Source organism: Temnothorax curvispinosus, unplaced genomic scaffold, assembly GCF_003070985.1.
Source record: "Temnothorax curvispinosus isolate PA1 unplaced genomic scaffold, ASM307098v1 QBEX01012644.1, whole genome shotgun sequence".
NCBI lineage: Eukaryota > Metazoa > Arthropoda > Insecta > Hymenoptera > Formicidae > Temnothorax > Temnothorax curvispinosus.
In genome coordinates this window covers 37,045-56,702 of record NW_020222424.1, presented here as the reverse complement: position 1 = coordinate 56,702, position 19,658 = coordinate 37,045, and the positions used below count along the sequence as shown (strand labels likewise).

Here is a 19,658-nt window from a genome sequence, read left to right as displayed (position 1 = left end):
TATCAAAATTTAGATATTTTAATTTATTATTGATGAACTATAGTTACACAATAATCACTTGCCCTTCCACTTCGTCATTTATGTCTAAAGCATAATTACAAATTGTAAGCTACTATATTAATTAAAAAAAAGGATTATTATTGCTAATTTTTTCGATTCTAACGATTTTTAATGAGTGAGAATTTAGTAACACTATGTAAAAAAATGTTTAAAAAATTTATATCTACATTTTAGATAACTGAGATATAACTGAGTCCTGGTAATAATAATGAGTTATATATTGTGAATAATTATAGATTACTGGATTTATGCGTTAAAATTTTGTGTAACATCGTGTATAGTACATATTGTATTCAGAAAGTAGCGCAAAATGTACAAAATAATTATGTGACAATAAAGAATGTATATGTATATACATGATGGTTTTTATTCGCAGAGGCATAGGAGAGAGAGAGTGATAGGAAGATGCGGCAAATTTCTTTTTCTCGTGATTTATTTGTAAATGATTATCTTACAAACAAGAGGCGCAAAAATATACAAGCTTCTTATGTTCGCAAGAAAGTAACAGCACCATTTCACGCCTTGCCATGAACGCGTCGTGCCCGACTAAGGCGTCATGTTTGTGCAAGTCTCATGTCACGGTACACTCGTTCTCGCGAAAGTGCACCAATGCAACTTGCAGCAATGTGCATCGGGATAATGAGAAAAGGAAAGATGATACGCTCGTAAAAAATTTTTTGGTGCCTCGCGTCTTGCAGACGCGTTTATACGTTCCTGCGTATCACGAACGTATCAAATACAATATAACAGTGAACAATATAATATACAAGTGATTCCTCCTGACTCTCTTCACCTCCGCTTTTTAGCCTATGAATACACTATTACACCGGTCCTTGATTTCGATATATTTTCAAATATGTATTGTATTTTTATTTATTTATTTTTTTCTTTTAGAAGCGTCTGTCAGGCGCCTATCATCGCCTATCATTATTATACATTTATATATTTTTATATAAACATATCGTAAATATCTCAAACATAAAATGATATTTTAATTCAATTTCGCTTTTTAAAGATATTTTTATCTTTAGTAAAAAAATAACTCTTTTTACCAACTTTATTTGTAAGAATTGTCAAATTATTGAGTTCTAATTTTGAATTAAATATATGTTATAATTTATAATACGAATTAAAAATTACGCAACATATCGTCTAAACTTAGTTATATCTTAATCAACAAAACCATTTTAATTTCATATTTTCTCGATGTGCATTATATCTATATGTAATCTTATAATGGCCCACAGATTTCCGACGAGATAGTTCTCCCATGAGAAAGGGAAAGCTTCCTCTCGCGTGTGGGAAAATTTTTTCACCGACCTCCAAGTGTCGTCCCGTGCGCACGGGTGGCTCTATTATGCAAGATAGAAAAAGTGCCAATTATACCGGCGAAACCGCGTACTCAAGCTACTTACTCGCTAATGAAAAAAAGGGAGCGCACAATTGCCATTGATCTCTCCATTTGAGAGCGACTCTCGGAAGTAAAGAGAATAAGAAGATACGAATGAGAGAGTAAGTACTCTCTGTAGTATTTTCCATCTTATGTCCATCGTAGTTATAAATGTGACCCTCGAGAATAACTCTCGATGATATTTCACTCAAAGACATGATGATCAAGGATGGACGTTTTCGATTATGCAGTCAGAAGACATACCACGAACACATAGAACGGAAACGAAAACAGATCGGTGTTTAGAGTTGCCCCGACGTTATATCGCCAAGTTTGGTGCGCTCGCTTATGGATAAAGTGTACCTAAGTATGGCATCTTCGCATACGATAATACCTAAGTAATGTATTACTTTCTTCTATATCATAGTTACGAAAAGAACGACATTTACACGGGAGATACTTCCGACAGTGGAAAAGGAAGAAACGTGTTGATGCGAACGTACAAATTGCTGAATCGATCTTTTTTTTTTTTTTTTACATCGTGAAAGCAACACTTTTCTTCCGTGATCGTTTAATTCGCATGTACAGTAGACATATAAGTGGTTTGCTCGCGAAAAATAAATTCTCCACGGTTGTAGTGTGTTCTCACTGGCGCGATACTCTCGGACCCTGCATCGCCGATCTCATCCGGGAAACTGTGTAAATCGAGAGCAGAGTCCTCGATAATTCTATAAACTGCCGATCGCACGGTATTGATAAATATTGTTAAAGCTATCGCATAGTAGTTAATACTAGTATAATGATAATATTAGCGATATATCTATGTTTATTGTTTACCGTTATTAGCATACGCTATATTTACAACTGAATAACAATTTTTACCCCTCTCATGAATGACGCTCGAACAATCTTGCAAAGAAACGAGTAAAAATGTACGTCAACTTCTGACATGATCTTCGAAGAACGGTTTGCAGACAAATATGTGGATTTTGTATGTATAAATCGAGTTTCAGTGGATTCGATAAGATAAATAACGATCCACTAATTCATCTGCAAGATCTTTGAAAATTCAGATAGAAGTAGTATGAGGCATAGTTAGAAATAATGTACATTTACAATCATCACCTTCATTAGGGAAGGAGGCTCTCACTCTCTGGCACAAATCGTTAAACGCAATTGTTAAGCGCCTTTTTTACAAAATACATCGTCATATGTATGTGTATACATATCTATATATATATATTATATACACACATATACACATATACATATATTGCAGTCATTATCACACCTGACAAAGTCTACGTTTAAGTAAGTTCTATATAGCGAACACATTACGCTCCTGTGAGCTGTGGAATATTAAATCCATTTTTTATCGTAGAATATTAACGCAGACCTTGTTCGGGATGTAAAGCTTGGTATCTTCCTGATGATTCATCAATTCTCTTTTACTAGCCTACGCATCAACAAAAGATAAACTAAATTTATACTATCGCCTTTTTTTCCTCAGTATATTAAGATATTGAATTCTTATAACAGATCAGACATGTTTGTGTGCCTTTTATCTTGCCCTTTATCTTACTTCTGGAAACTCTTATACTAAAAGTTTGGTTTGCCACGGTAAAAACTCATAATGAGATCTCTTGAAGAAATATTTTTTATGCCCTCGCCTAACACTTTTCGTAACTGAGAAATGAAATATTTTAGTACTTTTTCCTTTTGAGAGACTTTGATATCATAATCTTATAATTTTGACTCTATAAATATTTTTAACATAAGATAATTTGACCACAAAGTAGAAGTCGAACAATCTGGGCAATAATCATCTCAACCTATTTTACGATGATGCACACAATGAAGTGCAATAGACGTAGGATAAAAAAGAATGTATAAAATAATGTTTTAAACGAGAAAATTACATATATTATTATACACGAAAGACTCAATAATAGATTCAAATTTATTATACATTCAGGGACATTTCAACAAGAATATGGTAAATCAATTTTGATAATTGATAAATAAGACTTGAAATAGAAAGCATTTTTAATTTATTATTATCGCATTATTATCATTTTCTACCGTTTCTTATTTTCTTCGTAACTGGCTATCATCCACATGATATGAAACAACCATTTTATTGATTGAAAAACGTCCAAAGGATTAACGTGAGTAAACAATCACGATATAATAAAAACAACATTTTAAATGAGCAATCTGATGAATTTCAATTTAATATGAAAACAAATATTTGTGTGTACTCATATCTTATTATCTTCTCCCTGTCCCATTCTGACCATAAATTAACTATCAATTTTAAGACAACACATTTTTAGACAAAAATATTCTGATGTTTTATCTCGAAAACTTCAAAATTTTCCGCACGTAATGTAAAGAAAAGACAATAGAAGTGCAGCGAAAACGAACAGGTCTAATATTGATTAATAAATATTCGAATCCTTATCGTTATAAAGTCGTTATAAATTTTGATACATATATCGATATACGTAATGACGTTCAAAGACTTAACATTTAGAATATAATGTCACATATCTGGCTAAACAAATTCTTCGTAAATTGATTTATAGATCGACAAAATGACAGTCTCATATACAAATTCTTGCACGTAGTGTCAGACCGATTATTATGTGTGGGCACTTGAAACAGTAGTTGTTAAGACACGTTCGTGTGCTTTTACTTCCGTGATTTTATGTATCAATAAACAAGAAGTACGTAATTATTACATATACATATATACACATATATTGCATAGGATTTCACAAAATCCAAATTTTCATGAAATCACATACAAGGGGAAATAATAACTTTTGAACGTGAACGAAATATTATTTTGCCAATACATGCAAAATGAATATCCCGTAAATATATTATTGTGCACTAAAGGTATTTTCAAATTTATGCGTCAAACGAACGCACTCTACACAGCTATTATGAGATTAAGTTAATTTTGAACGTTATAGAAATCGAGATCGGCAGTAAAAGCTATCGGAGACACATACGAACGTGTTTACCTGGCAGTGTGAACCACTACCATTTCCCTCAAATGATTACACATAACCGGGAGTTATGTAGGGGAGCTGAGCTATTAGTCATTAATCGGGTCGATTAATTAACAGGGAACGAGGGAGTAAAGCTACCGTACGCGTCGCGCGCCGTTACAGTGTAGTACGCATACGTTTGTGCGTGGGTGATCCCATATCCACGTCATGCGAAGCAGGCCGTTTGTGATGCCGAGCAAATTCGTTGCTAATAAAGGCCGACAGTTCGGCTTGTCTTCCGCCACGTCGAGACACTGGAGAACCTGGGAAATTTTAATACTTTTTTATCATGGGCATCCGCATATCGTTCCGCGTAAAGTTTTCATACTTCGTCGCGTGATTCTACGTTCAATCAAATATGATTAAACCTTGAATCGGAACGATATAAATATTTTAGCTAATACTAAGTAAGGATGTTGCTACTGCAATAAATAATATAGCACTTACTAACTGTAACAAGAACATATACATAAAATTTAAAAAAAATTAAATTAGAGGATAGAATAACATACCCGACAATGCTTCCCTAAATGTGTGTAACTCAGGATCTGGATCAGTGCCTGTTGTCGGTGCTGGAGCGATAACCATACTCGGTGTTTGACTTTGAGACGACGGGGAGCCACACACCATCATACGTGGTTTAGGTGAACTTCTGCAACATTATCAACATATTGTATCGTCAATAACCAATCGACTTATTTTATTTACTAATTTATTAATTTATTTGTTCATTTTTTTTTTTTACAAATTAATAATTTATTCGCAATAAACTAGAATGAAGATAAACCTGTGTGGATGCGGACGAGGTGGAGGTGGAGGCTTTCCAGCGAGATATGCAAGAAGATCTTCCCTGCGAATCGTACGTCTTTTTTTCCTAGCCCAGTTCATTATTTCTTTACAACGTTTCTGCTTGCCCATTTCTACCCCCAAATCGCTGCATCGCCTCATACAGTCCACTGAATCTATTTAAACGATTCTTGATTAACTTTACAGACAAGTGCATATAAATTTTATATAATAGAGACACGCCTGTTACAAAATTTAACATAATAAAATCCATAATACAAATAATATCCAAATTATTTTATCGTGTTAAATTTTGTATCTACAATCAATAATCTCTATTTGTAAGACGCATATCATTATCATTTTATTTTTGTAACAATGTCGTTGCACGTGATATAATGAATCATATAAACAAGGATTGAATATATGTACCTCTTTTATGTGTTACTCTTTATGTTTTATTCTATATACACGTATATTCAATAATATAGAAGATCAATATAAATAAAATATATAAAAATATGTAATAGATAAAAATTGAACTCTTCTACGTAGAAGATTTTTTAGAGGAGAAAAACCGTGATAATGACAGACAGAGATAACGATTGCGAAAAGCGAAATATGATAAAGCTATTATGCTCGGAATAAAGAAAGAACACGTCTTTGTGTTATCACAAACGTCAAGTTAACATTTTTGCGACACTGTTATCTCTAACGTCAATGACAGCATGAATAATTTAACATTATTACGAACATTATCAAAATAATCATTAGTCATCAAATTTAAATATCAATAACTATGTTTCAGCCTTAAAATTGACCTAATTTGTCTTTTCGCTCTGTCTTCTGTTAAGATTTTATACGACACACATTCAATATATCGTGAAAACGGCACAAAAGCACGTTCTCCTTTTACCAGCACGATGAATAATAGATCGCTCTTGCCAGATGTTTATTAATTAATGAGTTTTTCAGTGTATCACTATTTTTATCATACATATGTCTCAATACCAGATTCTTTCTCGTACCAAAAAAGTATAATTTTGCAAATTATTGTACTCCGATATTAATCATGACAACACTTTCTCTCAATTTTACAAGGATATATTAAGGCACGTCGTGCTATTGATTGAGAGAACCTAAATAAAAAAAGAGCCGTGTTGTCTCAACCGACACGTGACACGAGCAATTCTGCTGGATTAAATATACGCCGCCTATATACGTGTTATAAAACGCCAAGATAATCAGCAGTTATCCGGAATCAGACGTGACGTCAAAAAATATCAAAAAACATGACCAACAAATTAATCAATTGACCTAACCTATAAATCAAATGATGAAGAAAAAAATCACAAGCAAATTCTGTTTTTGATCCGTTTGAGATACGTTATGGTGATTCTTCCCCATAGATTTTTCTTTGTACCCGTGAATTCGGTAGCTTATAATTAAGTCGTTAAAGAAACTCGACAAGTTCATTTCTCCCACTGGTTCGTTTCCAATGATTTTGCGCCTGTTAAGAAAGTTATGCGTCCCGCGGTGCGGAGAGACCGCACGGTCAATCTATAAATTCCTCGGTGCCACGTTAATTGTAAATCCTTCCTTTTTGATTAATAGCCTCTTTACAGAGGACAATACGGCCAACGTTAATTGTAACGTTGCATTCAGTGCCCAATAAACAGCTGACCCTGAGCGGTCAGCCATCACGTGGAGGAGGGGCCATTTTCATCGGTAATGATGATCGCACGCGCGTTCACAATAGAGGACAAACACGAGCACGAGCATAGATGGTAGGAACAAAGATTTCAGCCACGGAGAAGATGACGCCTCGGAGCTCGGAGCGCACGAGGCGAGGAGACGGAGGCGAAGACGAGGAGGAGGAGCGGGAGGAGGGGAAAGAGGAGCGAGAGAGAAGGAAGACCGTGCCGTTCTGCCGTTTACGTTAGCGGTCACTGTTGACAATGGGGCACCATAAAACACTTGAGAAATCACGCACCTTTGTACAATGACGTGACGGTACCAGCGGCCGTCTGAAAGGGCACCCACAGCGATACACCCAGCGTGCGGTCTGCAAAATAACGGAGAAAAAAAGACGGAGGAGGTTAAATTAATAAATTAATCCGATCGATATTTCGCGCGGAAGGAGTCACGAGAACGAGTCTCCCGCACACGAACGACGTTGCGCGAGATTATCGTTCTCGTAACGGCGCGACAAAATGGATGTTACGCGAGACGGACGGAATTCGCGGCGCTACGGGGGAGCTCGACCTTGGAGGCGGCTCGCCGTAGCGAACGGGGGGAGAAAATGAGAAAAGAAAAGAAAAAAAGAGAGGCGCGAAGAAGAGTCCTACGGTCTCGGAAACGTGGGGGGATCACCTTTGTACAACTGGGCGATGGCTGACGCGGTCGTCTGGAATTTCGTCCACATCTGCTGCGAGTAGAGCTCCTTCTCGTTGTGCAGCTGATTCTCGTAATCGGGCTCGGACTCGAGCGCCTCGACGCACTGCTGCTCCCAATTGCTGTACCAGAAGTCCATGATCGGATCGTCCTCGCTCCTGTCGTCGCTCATCGCGGTGCCGATCCGCGGTGCCACCGATCGACGCACCGCCGCCGCCGCTCCGCCGCTGCTGCTCACTGCTGTCGATGCTGCTGCTGCTGCTGGCTGCTATCCGGAGTGCAACCTCACGCACTCACGCACGCACTCACTCCCGCACACACCACGCGCGCGGCGCACACCACGGAGGACACACACACACGTGCGCGCGCGCGCACGCACGCACAAGCGAGCGAGAGCTCGTCGCGACGATACGATATATTTCTCGAGCCTCGGCGGAGCGTGCGGGAAACCGGAGCGAGTGAACACGCCTCGCCCACTCACTCTCGCGATACGCACGCACGCACGCACGGCTGTGTGCGAGCGCTGAATCACGCGCACAATTCGCGCGAGACTATCCTTCACTCTCGAGGTCCAGAGTCTCGAGAGTGAGCGAGCGCGTGTTGAAGCTCCGACGACGACGATTTCGATGGTCCCCCGTCTGGCCTCGCTTTCCACCCGATCCGATCCACCCAACAAACCTCCTCTCTTCGCACGCTCGTTCTTCGCCTGTTCGCGTCGCCACACGTAGGCCTTCGCCTGCAAATCAAGTCGCGGCCATTACGATATACGCCTCGCGTCAGATGCTCGCGAGCGAGCAGCAAGTACGTCGCAGTCGTCGCACGATCATTCGACACCGAGGAACGGAGAGAGTGACCGAGACGAGAGCACGAGAGGTCGGTCCGTCCGGTCCAGATAGACAGCTCACCGCGCGAAGGGAGTCGAGCCTGGTCGAGCCGTCGACGTCGACGGTCGAGCGAGTGAACGGCCGGGCAGGGGAAATTAATCTGCCGTATGCCATATGATGAGAAAGAGGACGGCTCCCTCTGCCAAGTGGTATCCACGTTTTGCGGGATCGCGAAGAAATAACTAGAATTTCGTCGGGAAGCGGCGAATCAAATGAGGGGAGCGCGAAATGGCAAGCCTGATCGGGGCTTTGATACGCGAAACGGAACGTGATTGGCCAAGCTGTCGCACAAGAGCTGCGATCAGCTTGGCGGTAAACTTTAAAAGATTCTTTGTCCTGTTCGATTAATACCTTACTTTTTTAGAACTAGAAAAAGATAAAAAGTAAGTTAAACTTCGGTTAATATTTTCCTTGTATGCCGAAATTATCTTTGTTTTCATTTCAGACTATTGCGATGGATGATATTGAAATAAAGACGAAAATCCCATAAGTGCGATACAAATAATGCGTTTTGTGACGAGTCCAATTTCAGATAAAAATACATTCTTCATAAAAAAAATTAAGTTTATGATAAAAATTAAATCCACTCACTTTGATTGAAAATATTATCAATCTTTCGTTCCATTCCGATTTTAACCCACGAGATTCTTCTAAATTCTTCGATTTGTGTTCTCTCGAAGCATCACGCTCCTTTCTCAATCACAAAACTTTTATCTCCTTTCTTTTCTTCTTTTTTTTTCAATTTGAGATGTAAGTAATAAATCGAAAGTTTAACAAATACTACAACAACATAACTGAAGACTGAAGATCTTCTTGTAAAGCTTAATTTTATGTATAAAATGGATAAATATATATAAAATAAATATATATTCTTTTCCGCACCACCATCGTACCACGTGTAAGCTAAACACAAAGACAATATCTGTATCCTCCACTGGAAGCTCCAGTGGCATCACATACTGTAAACATGCTGTTCTGCAATTCATAGGCCTGTTCTTTTTAGCTGAATTTCTTGCACAGTTCAACTTTCCTCTTTTTCTTTCACGTTGGAGAGAAAAAGAAAAAAGATAAACCGTGTAAGAAGTTCAGCTAAAAAGAACAGGTTTAACAAGTATATGACTAAATATTACGTTGACTAATGAATACATTCTTGCAAATATTATTAAATAAAGAAAAAATATATACAAATATATTCATATAATATATAGTATATAGTATAAATGCAGAAAATTAACAGAGTTCTATATCGTTTAATTAATGCCGTATTTCGCATGTATTTTCCGATTACTCCAGATATATAAAACCAGCATGTCTCGTACAGTTGTTTATTTAAACAAAAATACACATTTGTTAAATAATTAAAAATGGTATAAACACTCGTTACACTAGCTTTAATATAGATGCCTTTGCAGGTTGTCTTTTAAATAATATATTGATTCAGGCGCATTTTCTAAATTTTTCTACATATAGTACTTTTGCCTTGTGCAGCATCTCGTATTTCGAGTATTTTTTTTTCCATTGCGTGTGCGACATTAAATAATTGTCAACAAGTTTCTGAATATTCTCGATATTCGTTTCTCTCCGAACAGTGCAGGCATATATATAATATACAATTCTAACAGATATTATTTGATGACTGAATCCGTTCCAATCAAGTTATTGCTTGTTATTTTCAAAACTCGATCTTTCTTTTTACGCAGCGATAAGAACGTCAATAAACTTTCCGATAATCCCTATTCTTATCACAGCTAAAACATACTAATACATAAATAAAAAGTAACAAAGATTGCGTTCTCCTTCAGCATTTAATATACATTTAAAAATTAATAGTTTATGCGTGATACAAAGTATGTTGGAATCAATTGTTTAATGTAAAGCTACAAATCTCGACGTTACAATTGTAGAAATTCATATTTTAATCACATGCACTTATGTGTGTTGTGTTTGTAGGTGTAAAGACTATAAAGATTTATTTTTACGAAAGCATACATATTTACAAATATTTTGCATAAATGTTACTGCACATAGAAATTACAGAATACCTCGTTTCGCTATATTGAAGACGAAATAGAGCACTTTCTCTTAGTAAATAAAAAATCATGTACACTGCCGTAATACACATAACAGAACAGAGCGCACAGCATAAATATATAAATATAAATAAATAAGTTCTAAAACCAATTTAGAATTTTACGTTTGACCATGATTCATTTGATTCGAAAAGTCGTTATTTACATTTTTAAGGGATCTCGAGATGTGCTAGCTTTCCTTTCACTTTTACGTGTTATACAGTCTTTGCAAAATTATTCATGTATATTAATTGTATATTAACACAACCATGTATATATCTATCAAAATAAAGTCACATTAATCGATTAAAGCAAAAATAAATCGAAACGGTTTTTGCACTATATCGCGGGCCTTAAAAATATAATTAGAAATACCTAAGTAATGACTCCTTGAAATAATGATAGAAATTATACGAGTTACTATCCAAAACAATTATAAATTATGCTTGCTGCGACATATTATTTTGTATCGTGCCGAGTGTGTGTGCCATCATTTCGTATTATAATAAAATTATTCGATATATAACATTTTCGAAAGCTTCTCTAAATTAAATTCAAAATGTTTTACGGTGAATAGCCCGTATACCATCTTCCTCAAATTCTCTTTTGCTCACCCACATCTTTTTGAAGGTGTCTAAAGAAGCCAAGATGGAACCTCCAATCCAAGTACTATATAATCGTTCCTGAGGCGCAGATATCTGTTAAACCAGAAACAAATATAATGCTATTTCTGAATATACTATAATTTTTTTATTCACTATTTAATTTATATCTTATTTTCATTTATTCTCTGTTTCCTTACCCTTATTTTAATGTCTTTTGGCGACATCCTACGAATCTCCGATAATAATCTGTCACCGAAACCCTAAACAGTAAATATGAGAATTTTGTTACATTATAACAATTCTTTTGTATAATATAGAAAGATAAGAATACAAAAAGATATAATTTTTTATATTCTTTCTTTATTTTACACATATATTGATTTGTCTGCTTACGCGGAATAATGTCGATCCTCCCGACAATACGATATTTTGGAATAGAACCTTTCTCAAATCCAAATCAGACTTCTGAATGGAATACGTTAGTACTTCATGAAGGCCTTCGCATTCTTCACCTATCAGATCTGGTCTAAACAGCACTTCAGGAGCTCTGAATCGTGCCGGACCAATCTATATTAAATAAAACATACATATAAGAAGTTCGAACTTGCTATTTTGAAGTTATATACAATTAATATTTTTCTAGTACATATTACTAGGGTTCAAGTTACTTTATTACCTCCAAGTGACTGCCGTCAGGTAAGACATATTGAAACTTCTCCGTCTCTATTGTTTCTTCTTTCTGAGGATTGCTAGCGAGGTAGCACGCTCGCTCTTTAATTATTCTGACAATTTCAAATTCTGCTGTGGTCTTGAAATTAATACCTTCCTTGCGTAAAAGTAGCCTAAGATGCCTTGTAACATCACGTCCTGCTATATCAACTCGCATTATACTGTGAGGCATAGCAAAACCTTCGTAAATAGGTACAGCGTGCGTAACACCATCGCCAGCATCTAGAACTACTCCCGTAGTTCTGCCTGTTGCATATCTGCATTAATAAATAACAAAGATCATTGTTATGCAGTCCAAAACGGTCATCTAATCACCATAAATAATATAATTTCGAGATTCTAATTTCAGAAGGTAAAAAGTTACAAATCGTTTTAACACTGATTATTGCAAAAGGTTACTTACAAGCTAAGTACAGCTTGCATGGAAACAAATAAAGCTGGAACATTAAACGTTTCGAAAAATATTTCGGCTGCCTTCTCACGATTCTTCCTGGGGTTTAAAGGTGCTTCTGTAAGCAACACCGGATGCTCCTCACTGAACGTAGCTAACTGATCTTTACTATAAACGTAAGACCAGATGCGCTCCATGTCGTTCCAATCTGTGACCACCCCATGTTCCATTGGATACCGAAGAGATAAAAGGCCACGATGCTCCTCCGCTATTGGACCCACGAACAGATCTCCTTCCAAAGCACCAGCCATAACACGTACATGTTTTGGCCTCCCAATGCTAAAGACAGGAAACATGCATTAATTCCTTTTTTATCAATCAATAATGCTGCTAATGTAAAAATTCTAATTTATTTTAAAATTCGTCATATATCATATTTTTTAACGTCATATTGATTTTTAACATTTCAATTAATTAGTTTTCAGAAGTTGTAATAACATTCTCAGTCTGTCAGAAAGTCTCATTAAAAAAATAATATAATTAACTTATTAAATAATGTCTCTAACTTTGTTAACACAGATAGAGTTATCAATTTTGTTTAAAATAGAAAATTTTTACCAAAAACGACAAATACACCTCCAAGTTTTGTGGCAAGCGATTCTTCCAGTTGAGAATTAATCAGCAAATAATGAAATCAAAGCTTGATCTAGACATTCTCGATATATGTCATTAGAATAACTAGCCATCTAACAGTAAGCTTCAAAAACAGGAGACACTGTCACGAATGTCAATAGCGCTCTCCCTGCTACTTACTAATTCGGAAATCTGCATTTTGGTATCTGATCGCCCGCGAACCCTGCCTTGATCACGCCGGATCCCTGAACAGAACAAGACCAGATTGTAATGACAACGTTATCGATCCTAAATTGGGAAAAGATTCGCATAGCGTCATCGTATCGACATTATCATCATCATCCATCTCGACTGGACTGTCGATGAAGTCCAATAATAATTCCCGTTTGCGGTCGGAAATCAAGATACGAATACAAATCAATAACGGTAAATAAAATAGTAATGCGAACGCGAGGAGAAGCATAAAGCATTCAACGTCGTGTCCTTTTGAGCGACAATTCCTCGCCGTTGACGTTGACGACCGACATTGAAGTTTGACACATCGCGAAAGAAACTGAACAGCGGGCGAGCACTTACGTTGTCGATAACCACCGGCTGATTGACGATCACGTCGTACGGCTCCATAATACGGAATCGGAATGTCCACGCGACGTTGTTTCGATCGAGGACCCACGACCGTAACCCCACGGGCACACACCTATCGTCCTATCCTTCGAGCGAGGCGTCTGAAAGGAGTCATCAGCGATCGAGCGACCCTGCGATTCGAGAATCGTTTCTCGAGGTGCGTCGCGAGCAGGAGTGCCAACCCTTTTGCAAAGCTTGCAAAGCAATAGGCCTATTCTTTTTAGCTGAAATTCTCGCAGTTTTCATCTTTCCTCTTTTTCTCTCTAATGTGAAAAGAAAAAGAGGATATACCCTATTAAATGCTCCCTTCTTTCACAATTTGCTTCACTATTTATGAGTTTCAGTTCAAAATTAGTAAAAACTATTTGGAATGCTGTAAAAATAATATATAATTGTAGAGCATTAACTTTTTATTTTTATATTTCAATTTGTCAAAATATTTAATTTGCAGCCTACAAAAAGTTGACATATATGTATAATGTATTTATTGTAATATATATCTACATACTGTTATATATAGATGGCAAGGTTTCCTGATTATCTGTATGCATTCTGAGCGTTTAGATATAAAAACAGCATTAAAAAGAAAAATAGCTCAATTTATACAAAAGCTGGATCTTTATACAAAAATATGTGCGTCACATCGTTTAGAACTGTTACGTACCTTTAAAAAGAAAACTCGAGATTGTATACTTACTCCGCGATAAATGTGAAACTATATATGTTCTAGAAACAAAATTAAAATTCTACATAAGCGCAAAAGAAAAGGTATATTCATTTTTCGCCTCAATGTGTAAATAACATTTTATTACGCTATACGCAGCCTGAACTTCCGTTTCGAAAACCATTTTTAGAAAACGGCTAGATTAGCAAAAGCTCCTTTTTGTACAACCATATAAATAAGTGTATTTCGAAGTGTGCTACAATGATAAAACACAGCGCTTTTCCCAAAAGAGCTTAAGATTAGGGATATACAAGTTTTCAGTGAATCACAGCCAAGATTTGAAATCTAGCTTCTTCCTTCAAGACAATTGCACAGTATTATTACCACATTGTGTGAATTTACAAATTATAATATAATATAGAGTTCATAATATTAACAAAATAAAAAACCACTGAACTGTGTAAAAACAAGAATATTGCTTTACTTAAAATATATCTATAATTTTTATACGACCGTCATACATATTTTTCAGCACAGTATCGTGATTTAATAGAATATTCTATATTCTTACTGAAGATATATTTTAGATAAAGTATTACTTGTTTTCACACACTTGATCCTTATTTTGTTAACATTATGAACTCTATATTATAATTTGTAAACTCGCACATGGGGTTTATTAAAATTAAAATGTTATATAATGAATGATTTCAATGACTGTCATACATATTTTTCGGCATCGTGATTTAATGGAGTATTATATACTTATAGTACTTGTAGAAACATTATAAGTAACGCTTTTGTTAGAAGAGATGCAACTATCTTCAATCTAGAATTTAGATTTAGATTTATTATCAAGAATATCAGGCCATCAAGATATCAAAGAATATTATTATCTCTCCCAATTAATGTAAATTGTACGTGCGAGTATATCATACAACTATAGCTTGACATGTTTACAAATGCTTTTCTTTCCGACAACACAATGATTCACCAATGATATAACATTGTATAAAAGATAAAAACATAATATACACACATAACGTAATAGTGATACAACAAAATAATACAATTATACAATTGTCGTTCTTCTGTCTAGTCTAAACGCAAAGTGCTATCAACAGATCCACGTGATAACTCGAATCTGAATGAACACTTCAGTGTCTTTTGATTCCACTTTCGGTGAAATAGTTCAGAATGATCATATTCGATATATACACATTAGCACGACATTTAATATATTTCTGCCATAAGTAGTACAACTAAGGAAGTCCAGCCGGTGAAAGGGTGGCTCCCTTTGCCCTTTCCTTCCGTGCTGTCGTAATGCTCCCACAAATATCCGGTCTTCCTATATTGCATAATAAGATTCTGTATCAAATTCTTTCGCAATTCTTGGTATATCCTTCTCGCGCTTTCCCGATACGGTCCCGTTACGTTAGAATAATGATACGCGGCCCGCACTGTCAAGTAATTCAGATTTATCCAGATTGGACCGCGCCAGTAAGGCGCGTCGTGTTCCGTATTGTATTTCATGTATAAAGGCGATGTTTTCGCGAGCGATCGCAGTCCATACTTTGTCCACAATAAATCAGGATCCCGTAGATCCTGCAGTATCTTCCCCAGTTGTGGCGAATCGGGCTCGACAATCTGTAGAATGAAAGGGAACAACGATACGTATCCAAAGGTTGTGTCGACGAACTTCAAAGACGGATTTTCCAGTACGATGCGTGTCATTTCCGGCGGTTGTACATTAGATTGTTGTTTATTTGCACGAGGTGGCGGCGACGCGAGTTTCCGCAGAACCACCTTGTCGGTGTGCAAACCGTAATCAGAATATGCTTGCGCATTCGATGACCAATGTAGTTTGTTCAACAAGTTATTATTAGACAGATACTGGAATGTTTCTTGGTACCTTGTGGCAGGGTAACTCAACGTTTCGGCGAGTTGAGCCATAACGCGAGCGGCAAAGGCAATCCAGCAACGCAAATCAACGTGACGTTCGGACACACTTGGATGAGAAGCTCTGGGATAATCGTCCAAGCCAGATGTGAGCGTTTTGGGATTCAACTCTCTGGTAGTCTTCTCGTCTCTGCCTCGCCATCTGTACGTACTGGGCAGCTCGCCGACTTGCGTGACGTTAAACCACGAGAACCATACCTGCAATCGTTTATACAGGTTGTTGAGTAACCGGAAATGTTTCAGCAAGTTCTGCTCTTTATGCTGGAGCATAAAGTCCAGCGTTAAGAAAAATGTAGGCGGATTCGCATTCGTATTGATCTGAGTCACGAACTCTTCGGGTACCTTGGCCAGAGCTTCCTGGCCCAGGATCATCTCCCTTGGTATCCAGCCCTCGACGTTCATCAGATCAAACCAATGGCTTATGATATCTAATTCTATTTCTGTGTCCCAGGCCGAGATAAGTAAACCGTGAAAACCTTCGTCCCACAGGAAACCTCGCGGGAAAAAGCTTCGGCTTGGTACGGCAGTATACAAAGGTGCTTTCCAATAAGGCACAGGTCCCTTGGTATACGTACTTTGCACTTGCGAAGTCCCATAAAAGTAACCTACCGAGCCTATAAGATTCGAAAATGCCATCTTCGCAAACGCTACTTCATCGTCCGTATATCCCTTGGACTTGAGTTTGAAAATAGTTTCAAATTTCTTCGAAAACAGTTCTCTGTGTTCCTTAAGAGCCTCATCATAAACGTTGCCCGTTAATTTCTCTATCCTATTACTAAAACTGCCAGATTCATAACTAACTTCGATCTCAAAGGGGATTTTTCCCGTCACTTGAGTAGCGATGAAATTTGGATCCTTCTTCTTGCCTTCAGGCAGCAAAGGCAATTGTTCGCCAGCTAAAACTACGTGTTTCTCCATGGATCCCTTCTGAGTTGCGACGCGGAGATTTTGCAGTACCGTTTCTTTCAGTACGTGTAGACCAGGAGCGACTGTCGCTAGGAAGGAATGCGCTTCCACAGTGCCATTTATTAAATTTACGTTTATAACGAAAGATCCCAATCCCTGCGTATTTCCTTCTATTCCCGTCAAACGATTGTAATCCCCTAAATTAGCCTTTATCCAACCTTTCGTGCCTTCCTCAATAGCGGTATAAAATAACAGCGACATTTCTTCTCCAACCCGTTCTTTTTTCGGCGACACCGCAATTCTCGCGGTCCAGTCACCACCGTGATATCCACCAGGTCTTTTGACGAATGTTGTACTTATAACTACAGAACCGTCTACTATTTCCTGAACGCCAAATGTTCGTCCGTCGTGCTCCAACCAGGCATATCTAACATTTAAATTTCAATTAGTTGCATCGGTAAAAAATTATTTCTGACCGAAGAATATTCCGATTACGTACCTGTCTAACTCATCGCCTTGCTCGCACCAATGTCTAAATCCACTTCCATCGTGGCGTAGGTAACGTGGAATATACCACATCAAACCAGTCACCAAGGAATGCGGATCTCTTGTTTTTAAGCCGAAATACACCCCGGAACGGTAGGTACCCCAATATCTATCCGGGTCGTCCAATCCAGATGCAGTAACTAGCTAATTTTAAAACATTCGAATTGTCCGGATTACAAATCTGCAGGTATTTGATAGTTTACACACAGAGAGTATATAAAAACATATTGCATATCTAATATCTCCAAAGTTGCACCAATTAAACCTCAACTTCCTTATATTGAACAAAATACTATAACAATCAGATGTGTATCTCTTATAGTTTTGGAGACACTATTCTGTAACGCTATGCTCGATATTTTACAGCTTTTATCGCATACTCGTAATAATTTATATTTATAACAAGATCTTGAGAGTACGTAAAATTATTCAATGGATCACATGCCTTGTTCACATCACATGGAGTATTAACTCTCGTTTCGAGGTATCCCTTGTATCCAAACCAAATGGCAACGGCCATACTCGCAGTGACGATTATAAAATTTATCGGCATTTTTAAACTTTTATTCGACTTAGACGTCTTGGCTCTTATCTTCGTGGCCTTCTCTTGCGTTTTGCCTTTCGCCATTCTAAAATTCTTAAGTATCCTGAAACAAAGAAGTCACGATGATAATACTTGGCAAGTAAATACAATAATATACATGGAATAATTTAGCACAAAGATTCTAGAGGCGGAATTCTGTAATTCTTAACGATAGTTAAGGAGTTATATCCACCAAATGTACATGTTAAAGCTTCTTCAGATTTTATAAGCTTTCTTTAGAAATTATAAAACGTGTGAGCAAAATCTTAGAATATTTCTGAATTTAGTGTATAAAGAATTGTAGAAAAGATGTAGACTTTCTCAACATTTCTGAAGTGTCCCAATTAAAAAAAAAATTATAAATTTTCTAAAAAATTATCAAATTTATATAGGAAGTTCTAAAAAATTATTTATTGAAATAAACAAATGCATCCACTGCTTTCTCATTCTACGATTTCGAAGCCACTTTTATCGAAAGCCACGATTTAAGAAATTTGACCTTCCTTTATTTATTCGTCAATTACTTTACTGTTTCTTCGAGAACCGCTGTTCCGCCGGTAGAACCATTATTTAAGTCTCCTAACCCTTATCATTCTACGTCGGTTACGTCAAGCGACGGCAAGCGACGGCAATGTTCAATTAACTTGTACTATTCGCAAATGTTACTCACGTTAACGTTTCGTATCGTCATATACAATTACGACACGGTAAGGAGAAGATCAACGGAAAGCGTCACCGAGCTGAATGTCAACAAAATTCTTGAAGCAAAAGATGGACATGAAAGGTTCATCGATCGTGGAATCGAGGTTCAGGCTGCCGACGGCCGGGAACGAACCCAGCGAAATACAGCACGTGGATTTCTCTTCCTCTCTCTTTCTCTCTTGCGGCGTCTAAAATTCGTCGAGATCACCGTGTTCCCTCCGACATATGGCAATATGCCGGCTTAGGTTATCTCCCGTCGCCACACCGTTCGCAAAGCCTCGTGAGAACCTCACGATAAGAAAACGACGAGTGTCTGAGCGGTGCACGCGTCGCAGTCATTCGGCAACGTGGATGATCCGCGTTGTGATTTCACAGTCCCGTTATATTGATATCGTATTGTCGAATTGGCGAAATGAGACGCAAGGCATCGCCAAGATTATCAAAGATTATTTTCCAAAACTCCGTATTGTGTGAAATCGTCCATAATTAATTTATCTACGTCTACGGCGTCAGTCCGACGGAACGCGCGAAAGCTTCATCTCACCCGTTCTCGCCGAAATATTCAAAGAATTAGACTCGGGATAAGATTATTAGAGTTCGCGATAACAGCAGATCAGCTGAGACGTCGACGACGCATCGCCAGAATTATTTTCCAAAACTTCATATTGAAAGTA

The 19,658-nt window shown here is 37.4% G+C and overlaps 3 protein-coding genes across 3 annotated transcripts; all 3 read right to left on the bottom strand.

The window, feature by feature from the left end:
* Window positions 1–475: 475 nt before the first annotated feature.
* LOC112462648 (UPF0472 protein C16orf72 homolog) lies at window positions 476–8,655 on the bottom strand. Its single transcript, XM_025028536.1, has 5 exons — window positions 7,669–8,655; window positions 7,289–7,360; window positions 5,297–5,471; window positions 5,022–5,161; window positions 476–4,772 (listed from the first exon to the last, which is right to left on the bottom strand). Exons 1-5 carry the CDS (start codon window positions 7,859–7,861, stop codon window positions 4,627–4,629), a joined length of 726 nt encoding a protein of 241 aa, XP_024884304.1. The 5' UTR covers window positions 7,862–8,655; the 3' UTR covers window positions 476–4,626.
* Window positions 8,656–9,884: 1,229 nt separating this feature from the next.
* On the bottom strand, window positions 9,885–13,762 carry LOC112462651 (actin-related protein 1). Its single transcript, XM_025028542.1, has 7 exons — window positions 13,577–13,762; window positions 13,181–13,245; window positions 12,380–12,706; window positions 11,924–12,233; window positions 11,641–11,814; window positions 11,445–11,507; window positions 9,885–11,340 (listed from the first exon to the last, which is right to left on the bottom strand). Exons 1-7 carry the CDS (start codon window positions 13,622–13,624, stop codon window positions 11,197–11,199), a joined length of 1,131 nt encoding a protein of 376 aa, XP_024884310.1. The 5' UTR covers window positions 13,625–13,762; the 3' UTR covers window positions 9,885–11,196.
* Window positions 13,763–14,412: 650 nt separating this feature from the next.
* Window positions 14,413–19,600, bottom strand: LOC112462655 (mannosyl-oligosaccharide glucosidase GCS1). Its single transcript, XM_025028548.1, has 4 exons — window positions 18,953–19,600; window positions 18,145–18,346; window positions 17,653–17,843; window positions 14,413–17,580 (listed from the first exon to the last, which is right to left on the bottom strand). Exons 2-4 carry the CDS (start codon window positions 18,325–18,327, stop codon window positions 15,522–15,524), a joined length of 2,433 nt encoding a protein of 810 aa, XP_024884316.1. The 5' UTR covers window positions 18,328–18,346; window positions 18,953–19,600; the 3' UTR covers window positions 14,413–15,521.
* Window positions 19,601–19,658: the final 58 nt, after the last annotated feature.